Source organism: Rhipicephalus microplus, chromosome 7 (assembly GCF_043290135.1).
Source record: "Rhipicephalus microplus isolate Deutch F79 chromosome 7, USDA_Rmic, whole genome shotgun sequence".
In the NCBI taxonomy this organism is placed as follows: domain Eukaryota; kingdom Metazoa; phylum Arthropoda; class Arachnida; order Ixodida; family Ixodidae; genus Rhipicephalus; species Rhipicephalus microplus.
The window spans coordinates 110,738,670-110,762,054 of record NC_134706.1 but is presented as its reverse complement, the minus strand read 5'-3'; the positions used below and the strand labels follow the sequence as shown (position 1 = coordinate 110,762,054).

The 23,385-nt window shown below is 47.4% G+C and overlaps 1 protein-coding gene across 3 annotated transcripts in view; it reads right to left on the bottom strand.

Annotated features, from left to right (window-relative positions):
- Positions 1-11,057: 11,057 nt before the first annotated feature.
- The window catches only part of Fcp1 (RNA polymerase II subunit A C-terminal domain phosphatase Fcp1), a 62,164-nt gene continuing 49,836 nt past the window's right edge, over positions 11,058-23,385 (bottom strand). For 2 of the 3 annotated variants that reach the window (XM_037430619.2, XM_075869571.1), the window contains exon 11: positions 11,058-11,650. In XM_037430619.2, the coding sequence (XP_037286516.2) occupies positions 11,158-11,650 (493 nt within the window). In that variant the 3' untranslated portion in view covers positions 11,058-11,157. The remainder of the gene's footprint in view (positions 11,651-23,385) is intronic. The other variant, XM_075869573.1, reaches the window with a different exon arrangement.

The window sequence follows — 23,385 nt, the reverse complement described above, 5'->3', positions numbered from 1 at the left end:
TCGAAATTTTTTCTTGCTTCAATTAACCTAAAGCTTACCCTGTATAAATCATTAGTGTGGCCAAAACTCGAATATGCGTCATCTATCTGGGATCCTCATATTCACATGCTCATAGACAACATTGAATCCATTCAGAATCGCTCAGCACATTTAATATTGTCCAATTACTCTCGAACTGCAAGTGTCACATTAATGAAGGCTCAACTAAATTTGTACAACCTCTCAATACGACGCAAAAATTCACGTCTCTCTTTTTCATAAGATCTATCACACTAACAGAACCCTCTCTGATTCACTGTTTTTTCTACCAGCCTACATATCAGCACGCAATGACCATCAGTACAAGGTTGGGGTTCCCTTCTGCCATATGAACCAGCACTTCAACTCTTTCATCCCTAGAACATGTACTGACTGGAACCACCTTCCCGCATCGAGTTTCAATCACAGACACCAACGCGTTCAAATCAATCATTTTTGAAAGTGCATTAAAATTTATTCTAATCCTGCTGTTTTGTTTTACTTCTTATTGATATCTGTTGTTCCACTCCTCTTTGTAATGCCCAGTGCCTTGAGAATAAATAAATGAAATGAAATAAAAATAGGGTCAAGATTTCTAAGTAATTTGTTGTTAACGCAGTCGGGACCTGAAGCCAATGTGGTACGGAGTGTTGCGAGGCCGTGCCTAACTTCTGCTTCCGTTATCGGCGCATCTAAAGACTCATTAGGTTTCCCTGTGTAAGATGGTATAGAATCCTTACGTAATTGAGGTAAATGCAACGTGCGGAGGTTATCGAAGAGCTGTCCTAAATGGCCACTGTGCTTGTGTAACAGTTTAGTGATAGCGTGAGAGTGCCGTGCACGAGAAGTGCTGGGGTCTAGCAGATGTCTAAGAAGTTGCCACGTTCATTTATTACTGAGGTGGTCATTCATTCCTTCACAAAGCTGACCCCATTGTTGTGCCGCCAATTGAGCCGTGTATCACTCGATTTGTTGGTCTAGCTTCGCTCTCCTAATGCGTGGTTTCCTGTTGTGGCGCTGGTGTTTCCACCGTCGCTGAAGTGACTGTTTTGCTTCTCACATATGGAGAAGCTTGAAGTCGAGAGTAGTTATCGGGGTGTCGGGGGGTAGAGTTTTCGTATGAATTTCAACATCTTTTTGAAGCTGTTGAGTCCACTCGGTAAGGTCTGCAATACGTGAGGGAGCGGTGCTGTTGCGGGTCTCTCTAAATTTGTCCCATTCTGTGAGCATCAGTGGTTTAGGTGCAATGGGTCTGTGTTTTAGTTGTAACGTAATGCTAACAATGTAATGATCCCAGCCAAGATTAGTTTGCGTGTTAGTCCAAACCATTATGGGGGCATTGTGAGTGAGGGTAAGATCGGGGGATGTATCTTTGTTCACACTGTTCCCCAAACGAGTAGGCTCCTCCGGGTCATTGTACAGTGTAAAACGATGTGCCTGAATATGGGACCAGAGGGCTCTACCTTTTCGTATAGATGCGGTGTAACCACACGCTGGGTGGGAGGCGTTGAAATCCCCCACTATGAGGAGGGTGTGTTTGTTTGCCGAGAATGTAGCTCGGGCAAATAGGGAATCGAGGCGGTGCCTTTGCTCTTGCGGTCTACTATATACGTTGAGAATGTATGAGAATGGTGAGTCAAGTTTATCAGGTAGTATTTGGAGAAAGTCGTGCTCAATGTCAATGTCAGCAAATTTTGAATAGGTAACTCTAAGGTACTTCTGAGTTAAGACAGCAGTGTTTGGTTTAGTATCAGCCGGGTTTTGATGCGTTCTATAACCTGGCAGCTGCACTACACCATTTGTTTCTTGTAACGCAATGATTGGGGGAGGGGTAGTTTGTGATTTGATGTACTGCAGGTTTGCCTTTTTTCGGCGAAACCCCCTGCAGTTGCATTGCCATACGCAAAGTTCAGTGTGGTTACGAGCAGCTATTTTCACTAGGTTGATTTGGCTTAGGTTGGGCAAGCACTGGATGGTTAGCGTGGACCGTGTCGATCCACTGCGTGACTCTATCTAGGGTTTGTTGCATCGGTAACATGGCTTGTTGTATCGAGCCCACGGACTCATGTAGCTTCTGCAAGGAAGCTGTGGAGAAGGTAATAAAATTGTCTAGTTTTTCCTCAAGTTTGTTTACTTTTTCTTTCTCTTTGTCAACCTTCTCTAGTTTCGCTTCAACTTGTTTTACTTCCTCATCGAATGACAATGTGGGAGTCAAGTTTTCGGTTTTGCGAAGGTGCTTGAGCGGGTGCATAGCTATAGGGGTGGTTGAGAGAGGAGCTGGTGCTAATGAGATAGGTGTAGGGGTGAAAGATGAGGCGGGGAGGTGTGTGAAGGTAGATGGTTGTTTGAAGGACTGAAGCTCTAGGCGTAGTTTTGTATTTTCTGCCCTTAATTTAGCCATCTCATCCTGCAATAGTTTGAGCTGCTTTTGAATGGAGCTTTCAGGGGAGGCTACATCAGCCCAGCTCACCTCGTGTCCAGGGCCAGTCCGAGGGCTGGGGTCTTGATGAATGCTTTTGTTGCGGCTTCGGCTGCGACTTTTTCGGCTTTGCTGTCTTGTACTACTGGGTGAGCGTCCTCTAGGGGCGTTCTTGAAAGATGGGCTTGGTTCGAGGAATGGAGCTGCATCTTGCTGGAAAGTTGAGGGTGCGTGCTTTGGTTTGGGCTTGTAGAGCTGTGAGCACTGGAGCGAGCCGGTGGGGTGGTCGCTGTTGCACACCACACACTTAGGTTCACATTCGTGATCAAGGAGTGGGTTCGGAATGCCACACATTGGACATAAAGGCTGAGGGGCGCCTGGGCATACGTCTGGTCTGTGGCCAAGCTAGCGGCAGAGATTACAGGCTTCCGTCCTATGACGATAGGGTACGCATCTGGTGATGCCACCCTGATAACTTATGTAGAAAGGCACGCGCGTACCTCTGAAGGTGACCAAGATGGACGTTGTGGAACCCATGCGACGTCCGGTCAGGATGAGGCCTAGTCTATCATAGTCCAATAGACTTGACAAGATGATTTCAGATGTGTGTTCCAAAAGAATATTACGGATGACCACTCAGCAGGTATTCGATGGATCGGTAATGTGGGGGACCACTTCAAAGCTGCGCTCGTCCATCTTGATGGATTTGATACGGTGGTATGCTTCGGTGCGTGCCGAGCCCGGTGTGCTTATGAGAAGAATGTTGCTTACAGAGTTGATGCAGTATTGTAGGGATGCAGTATTGCAGTCATGTAGGGAGCTTGTGAGTGCTGCCGCTTTTAGGACGGAATTTATGAGCTTCGGAAGTGGAGTGTCAGCACAGCTGAGGCCTCCACGTATTTGTAGGACTATTTTGCAGTCGTCCGCTGGAAGTGGAGGGGGTCTGGGGGCACTGCGACGAGTCGATGGGAGAGCTTTCTGTGACTATTCATGCGAAGTGTTGATGGCAGGCGTCGATTTCTTCGGGGATGAAGCAGGCTTTTTGGCCCTGGCATACACTTGACGCCAGCTGCCTTCATCATCGTCGAGAGCTTCGGCGGAGGGAAGCTCCTCTCCCTCTGTTTCGTAGATCACCATGTTGGTAGGCCTAGCCGGTAGGCCCGCTGAGGTAGTCGAACACTGCCAAAAAGTCGATCTTCGTGGATGCGAACTGCAAGGCACTCGATTGAAATCACTTCAGATGATGCGGTCGATTCCGTAGAAAGCTTCACATTTGTTCAAGTTGCCATTGAATGACTTACACAGTCAGAAACAGGAGTTTTGCCGCAGCGCTTGCGAAACGCAGCCTCTCCCGGCGGCGTCTATGGCGCGTCTCCAGTGTCGGAGAGAAAGAGCCTCAAAGTGAAGTTATCTGCCGGTATAAGATTCTACCGATCTACAGAAGAGCATTAAACTCACGCTTCTTCAAGTTCCTGGTGTAGTTGCTTGTGATTTACTGAATTTAGGTTAACAAACCAGCTATAATAATTACAATTCGTTGTGCAGATGCCATGAATACAGTGAGCAGATGACACGGGGAGAATGTATACAAGTGGAGGGGCTTAGCGCCCTTCTTAGTGGTTGAGGGGCCTGTAGCCTCCACAGTGCTGAAAGGAAATTCTGAAACAGACAACGGCGTATAATCTGCTCATGTCTGTGTGAAATGTGACGCTTCAGTATGCGCGAGACGCTATACATACATAAGATTGCCAAGTTTTTCTCAACACTTGAGTGCGTAGTTCTGAAACACAATGGGCAGTTTTCTGATAACGTACACGATATAGCGTTCCTTGCGTACGACACCCTTTCACGGGCGTGTGCAAAAGGACTGCTTATGAAGCACACACAGTGGTGAAGAGTGCCGACGCTTTTTGTATGCCAATAGAAAACTCCCAATTGAGTCCGGGGGCCCCTATCCTTTTGCACTCATACCACACCATAAGGGCTGTCAGATCCAGCTCTCAAAAAGATGGCTCAAATGTACCTCCTTCTCACAACGATCCTGTCAAACCTATTGCCAATCTTGCCTACAAACAGTTCTCTACATTTTTGTACACTAGATGCACAAAAATCTTAAAAGCAAGAACATTTACCCGTTTAGGAAAGGCGAACGGAATTTCTCTTAAAGACCACCAGTACTGAAGAAAATTCTTCCGAAGGTCACGTCATCCGTTCACGTCCGTAATACTAAACTTGGTATAAGTGAAGCTAGCGAAACGGCCGCCAGCGCATCATTAGCGCGGCACGTAGTCATGTTACATGACATGCATGTCACGTTTATCATGTTTGCACCAGTATCATACCTTCGTCATCCATTCATGTCCTGTGATACCAAATTTGGTATAAAAGAAGCTAGCAATACGCGAGCGCATCATGAGCGTGGCATGTAATCATGTTGTTACATGACACGCATCTCATGATTATCATGTTTGCACCAGTATCATACCTTCGTCATCCATTCACGTCCTGTGATACCAAATTTGGTGTAAGTGAACCTAGCGATACGCCAGCGCATCATGAGCGCGGCATGTAATCATGTTGTTACGTGACACGCATCTCATTATTATCATGTTTGCACAAGTCACATACCTTCGTCATCCATTCACATACTGTAATGGCAAATTTCGTATATGTGACGCAAGCGAAACGACCGCGGGTGCATCATGAGCGTGGCATATAGTCATGTTGTTACATGACACGCATGACATGATTTTCATGTTAGAGTCTGTCGCTCGTGTTCGCCATGCAATCATGCCATACCACACCAGTTTTGCAATATGCCATGTGAACTAAACCACCGCGAGAGCTTGAGAACCATGAAATGTAAATCATGATATTCATGACATACAAGTCATGATTTCATGATTGATTGATTTGTTGGGTTTAATGCCCCAAAACCGTCATTTGATTATGAGAGACGCCATGTCATATTTCATGTTATGACTTAGTGAAATATGTTCTTCATACAGTAATGTTATACCGTAGCAAGTTTGGTATCGATACCATTATTGAAACGGCCAGGAGAGCTATAAGTCGTAGGCGGCTAGATAGATTAGATAGATAGATAGATAGATAGATAGATAGATATATAGATAGATAGATAGATAGATAGATAGATGATCGATCGATCGATTGATGGATAGATAGATAGATAGATAGATAGATAGATAGATAGATAGATAGATAGATAGATAGATAGATAGATAGATAGATAGACAGACAGACAGACAGACAGATAGATAGACAGACAGACAGACAGACAGACAGACAGACAGATAGATAGATAGATAGATAGATAGATAGATAGATAGATAGATAGATAGATAGATAGATAGATAGATAGTAGATAGATAGATATTGGATTGGATAAACTTTTATTTGGTCCTCCAATACACAGATCACTGTGTTGCGGGCAGCTCCCACGTGGGGACTGAGATGCCAAGCTCCTCAGCCGTCTCGCGGGCTTGGTGGACAGCCCAGAGGTGATCTGCCAAGGACGAGCTGCGGATTGCCGCCTCCCACCTGGCAGAGGTGATGTTCGATAAATGAGCTAATTCGGTGCACTGTCGGAGCATATGTTCTAATAAAGCTATTTCCGCACAATGTGGACAAAGATTACTTGGGTATAGGTCAGGGTACATGATGTGTAACATTTTCAAAGTAGGGTACATCCGCGTTTGTAAAAGCCTTAATGTAAGTGCTTGGGGTCGAGTTGAATTTTTGTGAGGTGGAGGGAAAATCCTTCTAGACAGGTAGAAATGCTTAGTGAGCTCGTTATATGTTGTAAGAATTTCCCGCTTATCCTCTTCAGTGGTAGAACGCATCCCCAGGAAGGCGCCATAGGAGAGGTCTCGTGCCGCCTCGTGTGTTGCTTCATTGAGATTGGGAGGGGAATCGTTACTTTGTCCAAGGTGAGCTGGGAACCAACTCAGAAGATGATGCTTTATATTCTTGCCTTGCAGTATTCGCAGCGTTTGTTCAGAGACCGTCCCCTTGGCGAACGCCCGTAGTGCTGCCATGGAATCACTGTAGACGACTTCAATGTTATCCATCTTGAGTGCTAAAGTGATGGCCACCTGTTCCGCAATGATTGGGTCTTTCGTCCTGACCGTCGCTGATGTTGACGACACGGCCAGCCCCACCGACCACCACTGCCACAAACGCTTTCCCATTGACGTAGGAAGCCGCATCAACAAATACGACCCCTCGTTCCGCGTTTGAGGCTTGACGAAGTATAGTCCTGGCCCTCACTACTCTTCTTCCGAGGTTGTGTTCTGGATGCATGTTTCTTGGTATAGGAGATACCGTGATACTCTCCCTGATGTTGTCGGGGATATCATTGTAATTGCGTCTGATTGCCATTAGGTGTTGGCCCAGCTCCTGCAGGATCATTCTCCCTGACCTTGTTGTAGATAACCTTGCAAACTGTGCTCTCACTTGGGCTTCTGCTATTTCTTTGAGGGTGTTGTGAATGCCAAGCTCAAGCAGACGCTCCGTTCTGGTATGTATGGGTAGGCCCAGGACCTTCTTGGTAACTTTCCTGAGGAGCAAATTCAGTGTCTCGGACTCTGCTCTTGACCAGTTGTGCATTGCTGCCTCGTATGTGAAGTGGCTTAGAACAAACGCATGCATCAACCTGATGAGGTTGTCTTCCTTGATCCCATTTCTTTTGTTGGCCACTCTGCGTATGAGGTGCACTGCACTGTCTGTTTTCCAAGTTAACTTGGTTATAGATTTGCTGTTGGCGCCGGTAGACTCTATCAGCATGCCCAGGACTGTTGAACAGCATTGGTGAAATCACTGCCCCTTGCGGCGTGCCCCTTGCTTCTAGTTCTATTGCTGCGGTCTCGATATCTGCAATCTTCACCACGGCTTTCCGATCTGTAAGAAAGGACCATACGTAGTCATAGAAGGCTTTCCCCAGAGCAAACTTGGAAATTGCTTCGAGTATGAATGAGTGGTAGATGTTGTCGAACACTTTTTCTAGATCTAGGCACAGAATGGCTCTCACATATCTGGTTTCGTTGTCGATGACCTGGTGTTTGATAAGCTTCATTGAGTCTTGTGTGGATAGCCCTGCCCTGAATCCAACCATATTGGGTGTACAGATGTCGTTAGCGTCGAAGTACTTGTTTATACTGTGTAGTATGGCACGACATCAAATAAATGTTTTGTTCACTCTTCCACATGCAAGACTATCGTCTTTCGACCACATTTGCAGATTAACATGCAGATACAGGGCCAATTTTTTTTTCGGGGACTTTTGGCGCGCGTGCTTATCCTCACCCCTAGCAACCAGAGCCCCCAACCCTTTGACTTGAATGCAATTTGCCACCGCCTCAATGCAGTGTGTTTGAAACGCATTTGTGCTGCCAGCATTTGTTTAACTTTTTTTTTAGCCGTGCACACTACCTACTAGAGCTGGAAACGCATACCGCATTTCTCGTGACAGAAAAACGCCACATGCGGCAAACGGGGCTATTGACTGCACGGTGTAAGGAAAGAAAAAAAAACATTATTCTTCCAACGCTGGGTTGTCAGGTGCGAAACGACGTTATGGGCGCCAGGCAATGTATTCGCATTTCCTCGTGATTCCCTTTAGCGAGGTGGTGGCATTTTATTATTATTTTATTGTTTGCTTCTGTCTCAATTTTTCGGTCACGCACAAGATGATTTTTGGCTCACAACGAACGACGCCGACACCGAAATTTGTACAAAACGAGCTCTTTAAGGCTATCACGTTAAAGAAGTTGGAAATAATGCTTTACTGTTGTATATTGTCACGGAGAGAAAATGGCAGGGAGTTACGGGAAGAAAGGCAAAGAAATCTTCCGACAAAGACGGACATGTACAATGTGCAGAGCTCGGCAGGTGAAGATAGAACTTAACTTATGCAATCCGGAGATCAGTAAAGAAACAGGCACCACAACGTGACAACGATGAGCTGGTTCATATATTGACTGCTTGAACTTGACGTACCATAGCCGCGATAAGATTATAGAATACGCCGCATCAGAGGTTTGCCACCCGCAGTACTTCAACGTGCTCTTTAATTCAGATGCGCACGCCCTGGAGGATTTTGCTTCCACTGAAATGCGGCCACCACAGCTGGGATCGAATCCGCGACCTTTCAGCCTGTAGCCGAGCACCATATTCAATGGACCACCATGGCAGGTGATGGCGAGCACATTGATAATCTAGTCGATGACCAGATCTGTGGGTGAAACAGGCGTGCATTTACACATGCATCACCATCTTGCATTCACAGCAATCACGCCTGAGCTCGCGTATGTTCATGAATGTGCTCTACCACAGGCACCATGCATGTCATTAGCATAAATTATTCAGAAACCTTCTGAATGTTTTCAACGCTTTGAGGTGCAGCAATCGCCGAACTACAATGCGTATAACAGTGTTTGCTAGCTTCACCGCGACGGTCCAGTGGCTAACATACTCGGCTGCTGACCCCCGATCGCAGGATCGAATCCCGGCTGCAGTGGCTGCATTTTCCATGCAGGCGAAAATGCTACAGGACCGTGTGCTCAGATTTTATTGCACTTTAAAGAACCCCGGGTGACCAAAATTTCTGCAGCCCGCTACGACATCTCTCATAATCACATGGTGATTTTGGGGATGTTAAATCCCACATATCAACAGTTTTTGGTGGTGAAGCCCAATCCCGATGAAAAAGAAAATAAGTGCGCGTGTCTACAAGCGTCTGTTCTTAATTGAGTATTCAGGTAAGATGAAAGACGTGCGTTATAAGGCCCAAAAGGTCGACTCCTGAATCTTTTAGAAATTCATCCAAGTCTTCAGCATGGCAAATCTTTAGCTACAACCAGAAAAGAAGTTCGCAGCACGGCTATGTTGAGGCACGTTCACTGAACGTTTGCCTGCACATGCTACCATTCAATCACTGTCACCGATTTTGTGAAAGGCGTTTCCGAATTCACTAGCATTGAGGCATGCTAACATAAAATATTATAGTTATTTAAGTCCCAAAGTTTGTTGCAGATGCGTGTCGCAGAAACGTTTCTCCCGGCCTCAAAACAAAGAGAAGTGTACGCGAATTACTCCAAATTTTTTATGCAAACAATTTCGGAAGTGTCGATATCAAACTCTACCCAGACTTACATTTATTCCATGATAATCAAATTATTTCCCTTGATTACATGCATTTTACAAAAAACAGCGTGTACTCTGCAATCATGGAATGTGCTTAGTGAATATTAATAAACACCACGAGAGAAGATGCCACCTCCGTTCGTGAGCACGCATCTTGACTTTCAGCACTTTTGCTTACTGTTTTGCTTCGAACGCGATTCTTGTGTTCTGTCCTGTTGCAACTGTCTTGCTGCGAAAAGGTTGCGGTTTATATTACCTTGGCTATAGTGGCGATGCCAGGGAATGGCACTGCGAGCCTGTGTTCCCATTCAGAATTTTTTTTTTGTGATGGCATACAGAGCGAAAAAGGACCACATCAAGGGGGTGCCCCCTGCCCCCCGAAAAAATTTATGCCTACCTGCCTGTTTGGCTACACCGTTTCTAGGAGATCTGCTGCAGCAAAAAAAAAAAAAGAAATAAAAAGAAAGGTTACCAGAAAAAAATAAACAGTGAGCAGCTAAAAAACACATACAGAAACAGCTTAAGATAACACGGTATTACTTTCAGTCTGATGCAAGCAAGTGCGTGGGCTCGCAGGGACATCACACAGCTGTCGCGCTGTGTGATGCCCCTGTCCAAAACAAATATTTCCTCTCACCAACTGTGGGAGGAACGTAGCGCCAAGACAGACGTTCAGATGATGATGGGTTGATGAGTTATGTGAGACTCTGGGACAAAGTGCCTCCGAGCGTTGCGTTTTCCTATCCGACAAAGGCACTACGATGAGTGTTACTCATGGGTACCAATATTCCCCCCAAGCACACTCAACTAACTGCTCGCTCTCAACCCTGTTGAAAAACGTCTGATAGCTTGACGCCTGCCATTTATGAGTGTTGCGCATTTCACTCACGGCAGCGGCCACTGCCGGCCAGTACGGCATAAAGAAAAAGGTGGTTAACCTGGCTAACAACGCGCCCAAAAATGCAGCCTTCGACGTACTGTACACATCATGTGCCGGCTCGTTAAACCTTCCTACAGAAATGGCCTCGCCAAGAAACGCCTGGTGCCTCTCCGAAAAAGCTCCTGTAACATCATTGACTTTGTGAATATGGCAATGATTTTTTTTCTTTGCTACGCTCCGTTCATTGGCTCATTTCTCCTCCTTACCAATGTGGAAGAAGAATAGCGGCAAGTGTGCATACCTGCAAGGAAACAAACAGGTTATCTTTTTTTGTTGATGACGTGCCTTGATGTGAATGATTACATCACGGCCAATGCTCAGCATTACAGGAAAGCCCGGAGAAGAGAAGGCATTGTCTCGTGATAGTGGTCTTAACTCTATTCGAGCGTCTATTTGAAATGCTATAAATTTATCAGAAATGCTATAAATTTATCAGAAATGGTTCCGGGGCCCTTATGGCTGTGAAAACAAACCAATAATGACATTTTTAAAATAAATGCTATAATGCAACAAACCTTGTTTTCTTAAAATCCTTTTTTTTTTCTGACTTTACTATAGCATAATCACATCACAAGCAGGCGCCAAAGATACAAGCATTCACGTTGTAACGACGGTCTCAAAGACCCAGAAATTCCCTTTCCACAGCTGCGGCCATCTCTTCATCGACCGACCCAACTGAACCATTTGACCACTCATCTGTCGACCTTTCCGTGTTTGACCTATCACTGTCCTCTGGCAGTTCACCCCTCGGAAACTTTGGTGGCTGCGACGCTTCCTCGTCTTCAGTCAGACACTCGCGCCCTCTTTTCCGGCGCCGTCGTTTGCTCCATCCGCGCGGACACTCGCCCCCCGAGAGTGATTCAGCCGACGATTCGGTGTCAGAGTTATTCTTTGTTGTGCCGCCGAGTGTGCAAGAGTCCTGGCTCGACTCTTCATCTTGCGTCTTTTCTGCGCTCTCTTTGCTCTGTTCTATGTCGTTGTCATCGTCATCGCTGCACTCGTCCTCAACTTCACGGTCCATCTCCAGAAGTTGCTCTGACGACATGCTCAGGTACGGATTTGCCTTTTCGTCAAGTTGTGGGTGGTCGTTTTTGCTTGATGACGCTGTGCTGCATGAAAGGAGCAAAATTCAGTTGAATGATCTGCTATGCTTTCTAAACATAATATAAATTATGTCACGAGTCCACAAGAAATGAGCATGAAAAACACGCAAATAGAACTGAAGGTCATGCAAACATCCAAGGTATTGAATAGGAGGCATTCAGCAAAGAAGTAACCAAGCCATTCACACAATGCCACAAATTCACAAGGTACAGCTGGAAGTACATGCCACCAAGGAGTGGAACACAGGAAGCCAGTGAACCAGCCAAGAATGACCGACAAGAACACACCCTAGTTGTAGCTCAATTGGTGGAATGAAAGGCTGCTCACAAACCCCATGCCTAAAAAAACTCCCAAGCATTTCCCCGAGGGTGAACATGATTAAGTGCGAATACACGGGGTGATGCTATGAGGGGTATTTATTAATTCGCACTATTATATTTATTAATCACACTATGGTGCCTTTATGGTGTAATGGTTCCTGGGAATCGCAATTTGATCACACGGGGGAGTTTACGTTAACTCACTGGCGAATAACAACGGATTTTAACTTTACTCCCCCTCACAACCCGCTCTCGACGGGAGACTGAGAGAGAAGGCGGGCGCGCGAGAGAGAAAGGTGCGCGCGCAGCTGTAGCGAGCAAGGAGAGCGGAGGAGCGAGCGAAGGGGGAGGGGGTATAAGGCGCGTTACTGACACCGATATCAGCGTCGCGTCCGTGGCTTATTCGGTAGAGCGTCGCGCTGCGGCCCGCCAAGTCCTCTTTCTTTTAAAGATAGAGAGAAGACTGCGGACGCCGCCGACGGCGGTGGATGGTTTGGGGTCGCTTATAAAGTGTATTCACACTTAAAAGACGCTTCACAAATGCGTATCTCCAAGGTAGAGCCGGCTGCGACCACGGGCTTCGAGCTCTAGCGGCCACTATTCTTGCGCTCACAACACCACCCGTCCTGTCCAGTTACGGCTGCCACGCTCACTTGCTCCTTCCCAAATCACCATCCTGCTCATCCCTTATATCATGGCAGCTGTTCAACAAGTGAACACCACTCGCGCCACTAAGTGTCGCAGGTCCTCTGCATCGTGTCAGTCGACTTCAACAACCTCCCGCTGAGAGTGCTTGCGTCACCACTTCTAGTCCTCGTTTTCGTCCTGTCCTTTCATTACTGTAGACACTCACTGAACGCTCGTGCACTGTCACATCAATACATTGAGGCTTCTCGGCGCCCGCTTCCCACGACACCGAACTCTGCAAGTACAGCAAGCTGCTTTCTTTTCCAAGCAAAGTGGCGCACCCTTGGACAAGGTCCTGCGATCCCACTGCAAACAATGCAACAGCAATCTGCAATTCAGCCCACTCAGGTTGATGACCCCAATCAGTACTGTGCAGTAGGCTTAATGTAGTGCTACACAGGGATGCAACAGCCGGAATATATCTGGAGCAACTTTTGGAGCACTAAAACACAAATTTAGAGCAGGTTACAGGAAAAGAGACATCCTTTTTATTATCATGAGAGATCAAATATGAGGCAGTATAAAAAGGAAGGCTTAAATTTAGAAAAAAAAATAACAATATGTACAAACCATTTCACCTCACCTAAATTGTGCAGAGTGAACATGAGCACTGCTTTTTCAATAAAAGTAGTGTTTTAAACCACTCTACTTAGCAAACAATGATGAAGTACGCATTAGCATTTGCCATGTCTCTCAAATCCTTTGACAGACTGTGAATTCAAATGTGCCTCTGCCAAGCTACGAACCAGGAAATTTGGGAGAATCGATTTGATTGATACGTGGGGTTTAACGTCCCAAAACCACAATATGATTATGAGAGACACCGTAGTGGAAGGCTCCGGAAATTTTGACCACCTGGGGTTCTTTAACGTGTGCCAAATCTGAGTGCACAGACATACAGCATTTTCGCCTCCATTGAAAATGCAGCCGCCACAGCCGGGATTCGATCCCGCGACCTGCGGGTCAGCAGCCGAGTACCTTAGCCACTAGACCACCGCGGCGGGGTTTCGGGAGAATCGTAAGACCAAGCAGTAGGGGTGGCGAAAAAAAAAACTACTGGAAGACAATTAAATTTTAGGGCCGCAGAAATGTCGTTCATTGCTCAAAATTATTGCTAGTATGAGCATTATTCATACACGTCATCTTATCATATGTACATACTCATCATCATCAGTCTGACCTGTGTTGTGGGGCAGAGGCTCGGCAAGTAAAAGAAGTGTCTTGCAGCCAAAACGTTGCCTTACAAGTCGTGCAGAGTGCTTTCCGGTCCCCTGGTCCTCTCCCTGCAGCGCTTTTTCGTTATCTTCGACTACGAACCATGCCTGGAGCTCCGGTCGGGTCGCAGGCTGCGCAGTCAGCCTATGGTCATGTCGCAAGACGAGAACAGCAACACGGCTCCATCCACCCCGCCTGCACCCCTGGGCATGCCTTCTTGGACTGTCACCGCCCCTCAAAAAGATCCACCTATGTTCGCCGGCCTTCGCGGTGAAGACGTTGAAGACTGGTTGGATGAGTACGACCGTGTGAGTGCGCTTAACAATTGGCCTGATTCTGTGAAGCTGTGCCGCATACCATTCTATCTGACAGGTGTCGCTAAGACATAATTTTTCAACCATCAGCTGGATTTCCCAGACTGGCCTACCTTTAGGCAACAGCTCCGTCAGATATTTGCCAACCCTTCTGTACGTGCAGACATCGCCAAACGGAAGATTGCTCAACGTGTCCAGCACTCCAGCGAGTCCTATACTTTGTACATTGAAGATGTCCTTGCCCTATGCCGTCGCATCGAGAGCTCGATGACGGAGCATGAACGCGTTCGCCACTTGCTCAAGGGCATAGGCGCCGTCGCATTTAACGCTCTGGCGGCAAAGAATCCGACCACGGTCGCCAATATCAATACGTGTCAGTGACTCGATGACCTTCAACTAATACGTTTACAACCTGAAACAGCAGATATCAGGCCAACGCATGACGGTGAGCTCCGTGTGCTGATACGGTCCATGATCCGCGAGGAGCTGAAACTGCAGGCCACCTCGTCATCTTGTCAGCTACGCATGACGCCTTCTGCAGGCAGCCTCCACAACATTGTGAGGGAGGAACTAGCGTCCATGACATGTGAGCAAGTCCCGAGCTCGCACACCACTCCAAAGCCGACGTACGTTCAGGTGGTTGCAGCGTCACCTCCTCAGCAATCACCGCAGTATGGGTCAACTATGCAGCTTACACTGAATGTCCTCGCCCCAAGAGCAATGCCTCCTTTTTTTCAAGCCTGGCTTTCCATCTAGACCAATTTGCTATTATTGCGGAATATGCGGCCACATCTCACGATTCCGTCGTCGACGTCAAAAAGACGAAAGGCGTGGCTATGGTGACTTCGAGAGGGATGAGTATGCCCCTGCTCCACAACATCGCCACTCATACCAACTGTACCAGCGCCGCTCACCCTCTCCACAGCACTACGATGCAGCCAAAACCTTCCGCTCCTTGCGCCGTCGCTCCCCGTCACGTATGCGCCGTTCCTCGTCACCACTTCATCCGGCTACCACGGCGTCTGATCATCGCCCGGAAAACTAAACAGTGCAGCTTCAGGAGGGAAAGCTGCATTTTGCGGACTGCATCGAACTCCCCCGGAACGCCCCTCAAATGTACTTTCAGTTTGTGTTGAGGGTATATGGACTGAAGCCTTGGTGGACACAGGTGCATCACTCTCAGTTATTAGTGTGGACTTGTGTTCTCGTTTGCGCAAAGTGAAGACACTGTATGATGGCCCTCCCCTTCGCTGTGCTAATACGGTTTTTGTTCAGCCTTCTGGTGTTTGCACAGCACGAGTTTTTATTGAGGGCATCCTTCACCATATACAGTTCCTTGTTCTGTCATCGTGTACCAATGTGCTCATTTTAGGATGGGACTTTCTCTCCTCAGCTTTAGCCGTGATATCTTGTCGTCAGAGGGTCATTCGCATGTCAGATACTGCGCTTTCGTCTGATAACTATGCTCATAGCCAGCGTTTCGTCACCGCTGATGACTGTTTTATTCCTCCAGGTAATGAGCATATTGTGACCCTGACATCAGATAAGATCGGTACTGGTGATGTGTTCCTAGCACCGTGTGGACGTTAGATCTCTGGTGGACTTACCATCGCTCCTAGCCTGGTGCACTTTCGTGATGGCAGAGCATTAGTTACGGCAGTTAATCCCACTTCATTGCCTGTTGCACTGCCCCAGGGCACCAGTGTGGTTTGCTTCACAGATACTGAACCACTTTCTCTGGTGCCCCTTCACGTAGTCTCGCCATCTTTCTCTACGAGTACTGATGACCATGCTACAACGGCTGCTTTAACAGCCACAATAAATCCCGATCTCACATCAGCGCAAAAGCAAGAACTTTTGCGTATGCTTCAAAAACACAGCGCTTAATTTGATGTATATTCCAAGCTTCTGGGTCGCACTTCTGTCACCGTGCATCGAATTCAAATGGAAGGCAATACAATCGTACGCCGCCGCCCATATCAAGTGTCATCAGAAGAGCGGAAAATCATCGAGGACAACGTTGCTGATATGCTCAAACGAGATGTTATCCGGCCTTCGTCCAGCTCGTGGTCATCACCTGTAGTGCTAGCCCGAAAAAAGGATGATTCGGTGCGATTCTGCGTCGATTATCGAGCACTTAATAAGATCACGCGCAAAGACGTCTACCCAACGCCACGAGTCAACGACGCACTTGACTCTCTGCAAGGCGCTCAATTTTTCTCCAGCCTTGATTTACGGTCTGGTTATTAACAAACACCTATGCACGAAGCGGACAAAGAAAAAACTGCCTTTGCAACACCAGACAGGCTGTACGAATTCAACGTCTTGCCATTCGGTTTATGTAATGCTCCTGCCACGTTTGAACGCGTAATGGACACAGTTCTACGCAACCTAAAATGGAAAACATGTCTCTGTTATCTAGATGACATCGTCATTTTCTCCTCTTCTTTTTGTCAGCATCTTGATCGTTTGGACGAAGTTTTGACGTGTATTTCAAGTGCTGGACTTCAGCTAAACACAAAAAATGCCATTTCGCCAACAAAAACATCAAGCTGTTGGGCCACCTTGTCAGCAAACATGGCGTTCGTCCGGATCCTGACAAGCTTGCTGCCGTGATATGCTTCCCTCGGCCAGAAAATCAGAAACACCTACGAAGTTTCCTGGGCCTGGCATGCTACTTGCGCCACTTCATTAGTCATTTTGCTGCAATTGCGTCACCACTGCACAAGCTGCTCACATCCGGATCAACTTTCGCTTGGAACGACGACTGCGTGCGTGCCTTTCAAGCCCTCAAGAATGCTTTAATGTCCGACCCTGTTCTGTGCCATTTCGACGAGAACGCACCTACATGTCTGCACACCAACGCGAACGGCCATGGCATTGGTGCAGTTCTTCTACAGCGGGATGCCACTTCATGAAAAAAAGTTATAGCGTATGCTAGTCGTGCACTTACGGCTGCTGAACGGAACTACTCCATAACTGAGCAAGAGTGCCTTGCTGTTATTTGAGCCATACAAAAATTTCGACCGTATCTTCACGGACGCCACTTCACAGTTATTACAGACCACCACGCCTTGTGCTGGCTATCGACACTGAGAAACTTGTCTGGTCGCCTCGGTCGTTGGGTGCTCGGCCTACAAGAGTACGATTTTGACGTCATCTATAAGTCTGGCAAAGGACATCAAGATGCGGATGCTCTCTCTCGCTATCCTTTTCCACCTTCATCATCAAGTAGGTCAGCTTATTGCTCGTCTGGTGAGCAAGGCACTGCGTCACCTCTCACATTATCACACCTTGCGGTTATCGACACGCCGGCTTCAAATCGCTACACCGAGTTTGCAACACGCCAGCGTGATGATCCATATTGCAATTGCATTATCCAACGCCTAAATGACATATCACCTACTCCTAATGCTAGATTGCACCGACAACTACGGCAATTTAAGCTCGATAACAATGTGCTCCATCGTTATGTTTACACTACTAATGAACACCGCTGGGTTCCAGTACTTCCGCGTTCTCTACGACATCAAGTCCTCAAAGCCTTTCACGACGACCCATGTGCAGGCCACTTGGGATTTCACAAAACACAAAGCCGCATCAGAAACCGTTTCTTCTGGCCGGGCATCTCTACCTTTGTGCCCAAGTACGTTGCATCTTGCCACCTGTGTCAACGGTGGAAGCAACCAACTTCGTCTCCTGCTGGCCTTCTGCAACCTATCCCGTGTCCCGAGACTCCATTTGCTATTGTTGGCATAGACCTACTCGGACCTCTCCCCATCACGCTAGCAGGTAATCGTTGGATTGTGACTGCTGTCGACCACCTGATACGGAAGAGACCGCTGCACTACGCACAAGTTCTGCTTCAGATGTCGCAGACTTCTTTCTCAACGCCATTGTATTACGTCACGGTGCACCTCGCGTCCTCCTGAGTGATCGGGGCGAGACGTTCCTGCCCACCATAATCGAAACCCTACTCACAACCTGTGGCACAGTACATAAGACGACGTCAGCCTACCATCCCCAAACTAATGGGCTGACAGAGAGATTTCATCGGACACTAACAGACATGCTGTCGATGTACATCGCACCAAACCACGACAACTGGGATACAATTTTGCCTTTTGTCACGTTTGCCCATAACACCGCGGTTCAAAGAACTACTGGCTACTCGCCTTTCTACCTCGTGATGGCCGTTCACCGACATTCACCATCGACGTCTCTTTCCTAAATGTGCCAACCGATGCCTCGGCAACCGTATCAGAGCAGTTCATCACAAGGCTCGAAGAATGTCGGCAAAGAGCTCGCCTTAATACAGAAGCCAATCAGCAAGATCGCAAGCAATGCTACGATAGCTCTCATCGCGACGTCTCCTTCAATCCGGGGGATGAAGTGATGCTTTGGACGCCCATTCATACTCCAGGATTGTGTGACATGTTTCAGCCACGCTTCATTGGACCATATACAATCAATGAACAAACGTCCCCAGTGAACTATCGTGTCACTCCCACCGACCTTTCTTCGGATAGTCGCTGTCGCGGTTCGGAGATTGTCCACGTATCGCGTCTGAACCCATTCGTTCGACGTTCCGTTTTTGTCTAAGACGCGTCTGGGCTGGCCGCTTGTGCGTGGGGGGAAAATAAGTGTGAGCATTATTCATACGCGTCATCCTATCATATGTATATACTCATCATCACCAGTCTGACCTGTGTTGTGGGGCAGAGGCTCCGCAAGTAAAAGAAGTGTCTTGCAGCCAAAACGTTGCCTTACACCAGTAACTTTTTTTAGACGTCAGCGATCATACCAGCACTCTTATTTATGTAGTGCATACGCGCATAAATAATTGAACAAAGTGTGCAGAGTCCAAGTGACTAGGGCTAACAATCCCTTCTAAATCATATTGCGCTTATCTACAGGGTATTAGTGTACTACCGCGAAGGTAGCTTTAACTGCATTGTGCGCAGGTTAGAACGAGGCCAAAAAAATTTCGAAGAGCAACCTCTCCACCCCCCCTCCCCCTCCAGTTCTTTTTTCTTTTTCACGGGGGATAGGCTCTGGGCACAACTTCTTGGCTCGCTTGCAAGGCGCATTCGACCAGATAAAGTAACAATGGCACGCGCCCATTGGCCAAGCAACAGCACCGAATATCTATCGGCAGGATGACTCGTCTTCAAAACATAAAAATGTTTCATGTGCCGTCGTTGTGGCAACCATCGTTGTGGCTGGCAACACCGGTGTTTTGGGCACGTTGAGATTGCTCGCATGCGAAAAATGCAGCATACACTCCAAGCTGTACTTCCTAGCAAGCAATAACCGCATTTGCCGACTAGGAAATTTATATCTCCCGCAAAGGGTTGGTGGCTACGGCAACGCATTTTTGTTTGGAAGTTACTGCGTTCCTCCAGTAGGTATCCGCTGCAGTCAGTGGACCAATGGGTGCAGCAACATTGTTTTTTTATCTGGTCGATTGCATCTCACAAGTGTCTTTGTGTAACTAGTATATATCTTACACCGTGTTTGGGGTTTGCGCACTTGGATTGATTGATGATGCAAACTGCAGGTGGCCAAGGTGGTCTCCATTTCTCCCTGAAATTAGCGCACTTAAGAAAATTTTGAGGCTGCTCAGGCATTTGGGCATCATGTGGCACAATTTCAGCTAATTTGATCATTCTGGCACAGCTCGGCGCAACAATGGAGAATTGTATGAAATTGGCGCAATAGGCGCAGGTGTTGCACCCCTAGCTATGCCACACAAGAGCAAAAGCAGATAGCTCAAGGAAATAGGGTTATCTAAAACAAGTCATACTGGCGCATTCATAGGTGGCCACCATCTCACCTTTATTATTTCTCAATGCTCTTCCGCAAAGGTGTCGCTACAATCATAGAAAAGTCAGAATAACTGATAAACTGAGCTCTGCGATTCTATAAAAGATGGAATGCCTTTGGCAGCATATTTTGGCATTGGCAAGTTCAGCAGCGCAGTCAACTTTTATGGGACGAAAGGTTATTGCGCTACGTAAGGTACACACTAACCAGTAAGGCACAATACGAACCACTTCGGTTTCAGCAGTCCGCAAATGAATAAGGCTCTAGAAACTTGGCCACAGATGTGTCGCAACTATGTTTTAACCATTAGTATGTTTAAAGCCGGTACGTATTAACAAGGTTTGACTGCACTAAGAAACATACAAGTTTAGTATTGTAGCATTGGAACAATTTATGGCCACATCTGCAGGGGCATCACGCAGCAGTGATAGCACATGCTGTGCAACGGCTGTGTCAACCGCATTTGCACCTAGAGCTTATCTACAGGGCTATCTCGTATCATAATGTAAAAACTGCCTTGAATAACCAATTTATATTGTCCAAAAAAAGGGAAAAAAAGATGGAAGCTTGCGATTAAAAAAGCCGCAAACAGGGGTTCTGTGCTCAAGCTCATGTTCCGAAAAGTCGACTGAAGGAAACATTAGCTCAGGCACACATCCTCTGTTGAATGAATGAATGAACAAACTTGATTAAAAGTCCGGCAGTTTTATCGGGTGAGGAGGGGGAAGAGGGGATTAACCTCTGTTCCCACTCTTCGTCGATTATGATGGCGATGTCTCAGGTGATTGCTCGAAGTCCTTGAACCCCGACGGCATCTTCAGCTTGCCGGACGGCCCAAAGCTGGTGGGTCAGCTCATCGCTTGTGAGTGCCGCCTCCCAGCGGCAGCGCAGCTGACACCGCCGATCGGCAACAGTGACCGCAGCCGCGGCAGAGGCCGCCCCTGCCCTCGCGCAGTGGTGGCAGCAGCAATTGGCCTCGGAGTTCATCCCTGCCTAACACATGCGTCGCAATGGGAGCGGCGGAAGTGGCGTTAGCTTTTTCAGCACACCCCTAAAGCATGTGCCGCAGTGTGGCCCTTTTCCCGCACGCTTTACACGCGTTCGCCGGGTATAGGTGAGGATAACACAGGCGTAAGATCACCGGGCTGGGGTACATATTTGTCTGTAATAACCTCAGCGTTGCGGCCTGTCTTTTGTCCAATTTGTGGTGTGCTGGTGGGTATTTGCATCTGTTTAGTCTATAATGTTGTGTAATGTCGTTGAATGTAGTCAGGCGATCACCCCACGACCATTCCTGTTTTGTTTTTTGTTTTTCTCGTGTGGATAATGTTATCGCCCCACTCTCGGAGGTGAAAGCGGCCACCAAATCGGCCGCGGCTCGGTGACTGAGATCTCGAGCCATGGTGTGGGCCGCCTAGTTACCTGTGAGCGGGACGCTGATGTAAGCCGGAGTCCACAGAAGGAAGACATTCGCATTTTCAGCTTTGAGATACGAGGATGACGACGCTGAGGCCATCGCTCCTCGAAGCTCGCCGCCTTCCTTGTTGCCATTACTTGATTGTAGTATCCGGGCCGCCAGACACGAGATGCGACCGCGCGCGAAGCCACGGACGGCAGCTTGTGAGTCACTGATCATGACCGCAGCCTGTGGTGCTGCGACCAGTGCAAGAGCAATCGCCGCCTCTTCGGCCGCGACTGTGTGTTCCGTACACACCGTGGCACTCGCAAGGTATTTGCTCATGCGATTCACAACAGCGATAACGTGAGCAAGCCTCCCCTCTGTTTACAAATTTTTTAAAGCTTATGTTGTGCACTATTGAATCATCATTACTGTTTTCAAAGCGCATTTATTTTTTCTATGTATCAGAGTACTGTGAAATTGACACTGCAGAAATATTTCAAAAGACAGGAGAACATGTGATTCTAAAAGGTTTACTCCGAATTAAAAACAACAATTCCAAACAAAACAAAACCTTTCACCACCTAGTATTCAGGTGGTATACTCAGCACACACTGGAAACAATAAAAGTACCGTATTTTCGCACGTATAACCAGCACCAAAAACCCAAAAATTTCAGTGGCAAAGTGGAGGTGCAGATAATACGCGGGGTTTTTCCTATAGTTCTGCTTCACAGCAATGCGTGTCGTGCTGTGAAGCCCTTTAACAGTGTAGCGAAGGCTACGGAGGCGGTTTCCGCAAATTCGTGTTGCTCCGCAAGTAGCACAGCAGCTTGCGGCCGATTTTGGTTTCGCTTGCTTGCGTCGTTGAAGCGTTTAGAAAAACATTTAGGGAGAAACAATTTGATTGTTCAGTGTAAAATATCACTGTCACACCACAAGTATATTTTTTGGACGTTCGCGGCCGTTCAGTGACCCTCCACATGTCCCTACGTCACGGACGCCATGTTTACTTTTGGAAAGGGCTTGCCGAAAAGGTGGTGCTGTTTAAGAAAGTTCCATAATAAATAAAGTTGCATAATAAATAAAGCAGTATTTATTTCAGCAAGGCAAATGAGATGTTATAGTGCCTATAGCGATATTATCAGTAAATTAATGTACTACTTTTTGACGCGGTAGCAGGCATGCATTTCGGTTTTGTTGTTTCCACAATGCTGTTACAGTGTACTAGAAGGGGTAGTGCTGTCAAGTTGTCGCCGAGTGTGAGCGCTCTTTACCTCGCTGATACCGCTAATTCTCCACATCTCAACCCGTTCGCCAAGCCTAAGTTGATCTGTTCTGTCACCATGAGTAGCGTACGGCGGCAGGCCTTCACGGCACAGCAAAAGCTTAAGATCATCGCCGTTGCCGAGGAATTTGGAAATTTCGAAGCGGGAAGACGGCACGATCTGGACGAGTCCTGCGTGCGACTGTGGAGAAAGAAGAAAGAGAGCCTACAAGTCGCGCACCGCGACCGTAGGTCATTTCGTGGCCCCAAGACCGGTGTCTACCCTGAGCAGGAGGCGGAGCTAGTAAAGTTCATCGAAGATGTGAGAAGCAAGGGGTCACGCCGTATCGACCGAGATGGCCCAAGTGGAACCGCGGCGACTTTCGAGGGAGCTAGGCCTACCTCACGAGATCTGTGCGAGCCCCGGATGGCTGCACCGCTTTATGAAGCGGCAAGGGCTCTCAATCAGACGGCGGACTACAATATGTCATTGCTAGCCGGCTTCTTATGAGGAGAAGCTGCTCAAGTACCAGAGATATGTAATTGGCCTGCGAAAGCAGCACAATTACATTTTCTCGCAAATTGGCAATGCGGATGAAACTCTTGTTTATTTTGAAATGGCGTTGGACACAACGATTGAGAAGACGAGCAGCAATTCGGTGAGCGTGCTGACCGGCGGGAACACGAAACTGCGCATCACAGTCTTGCTTTGT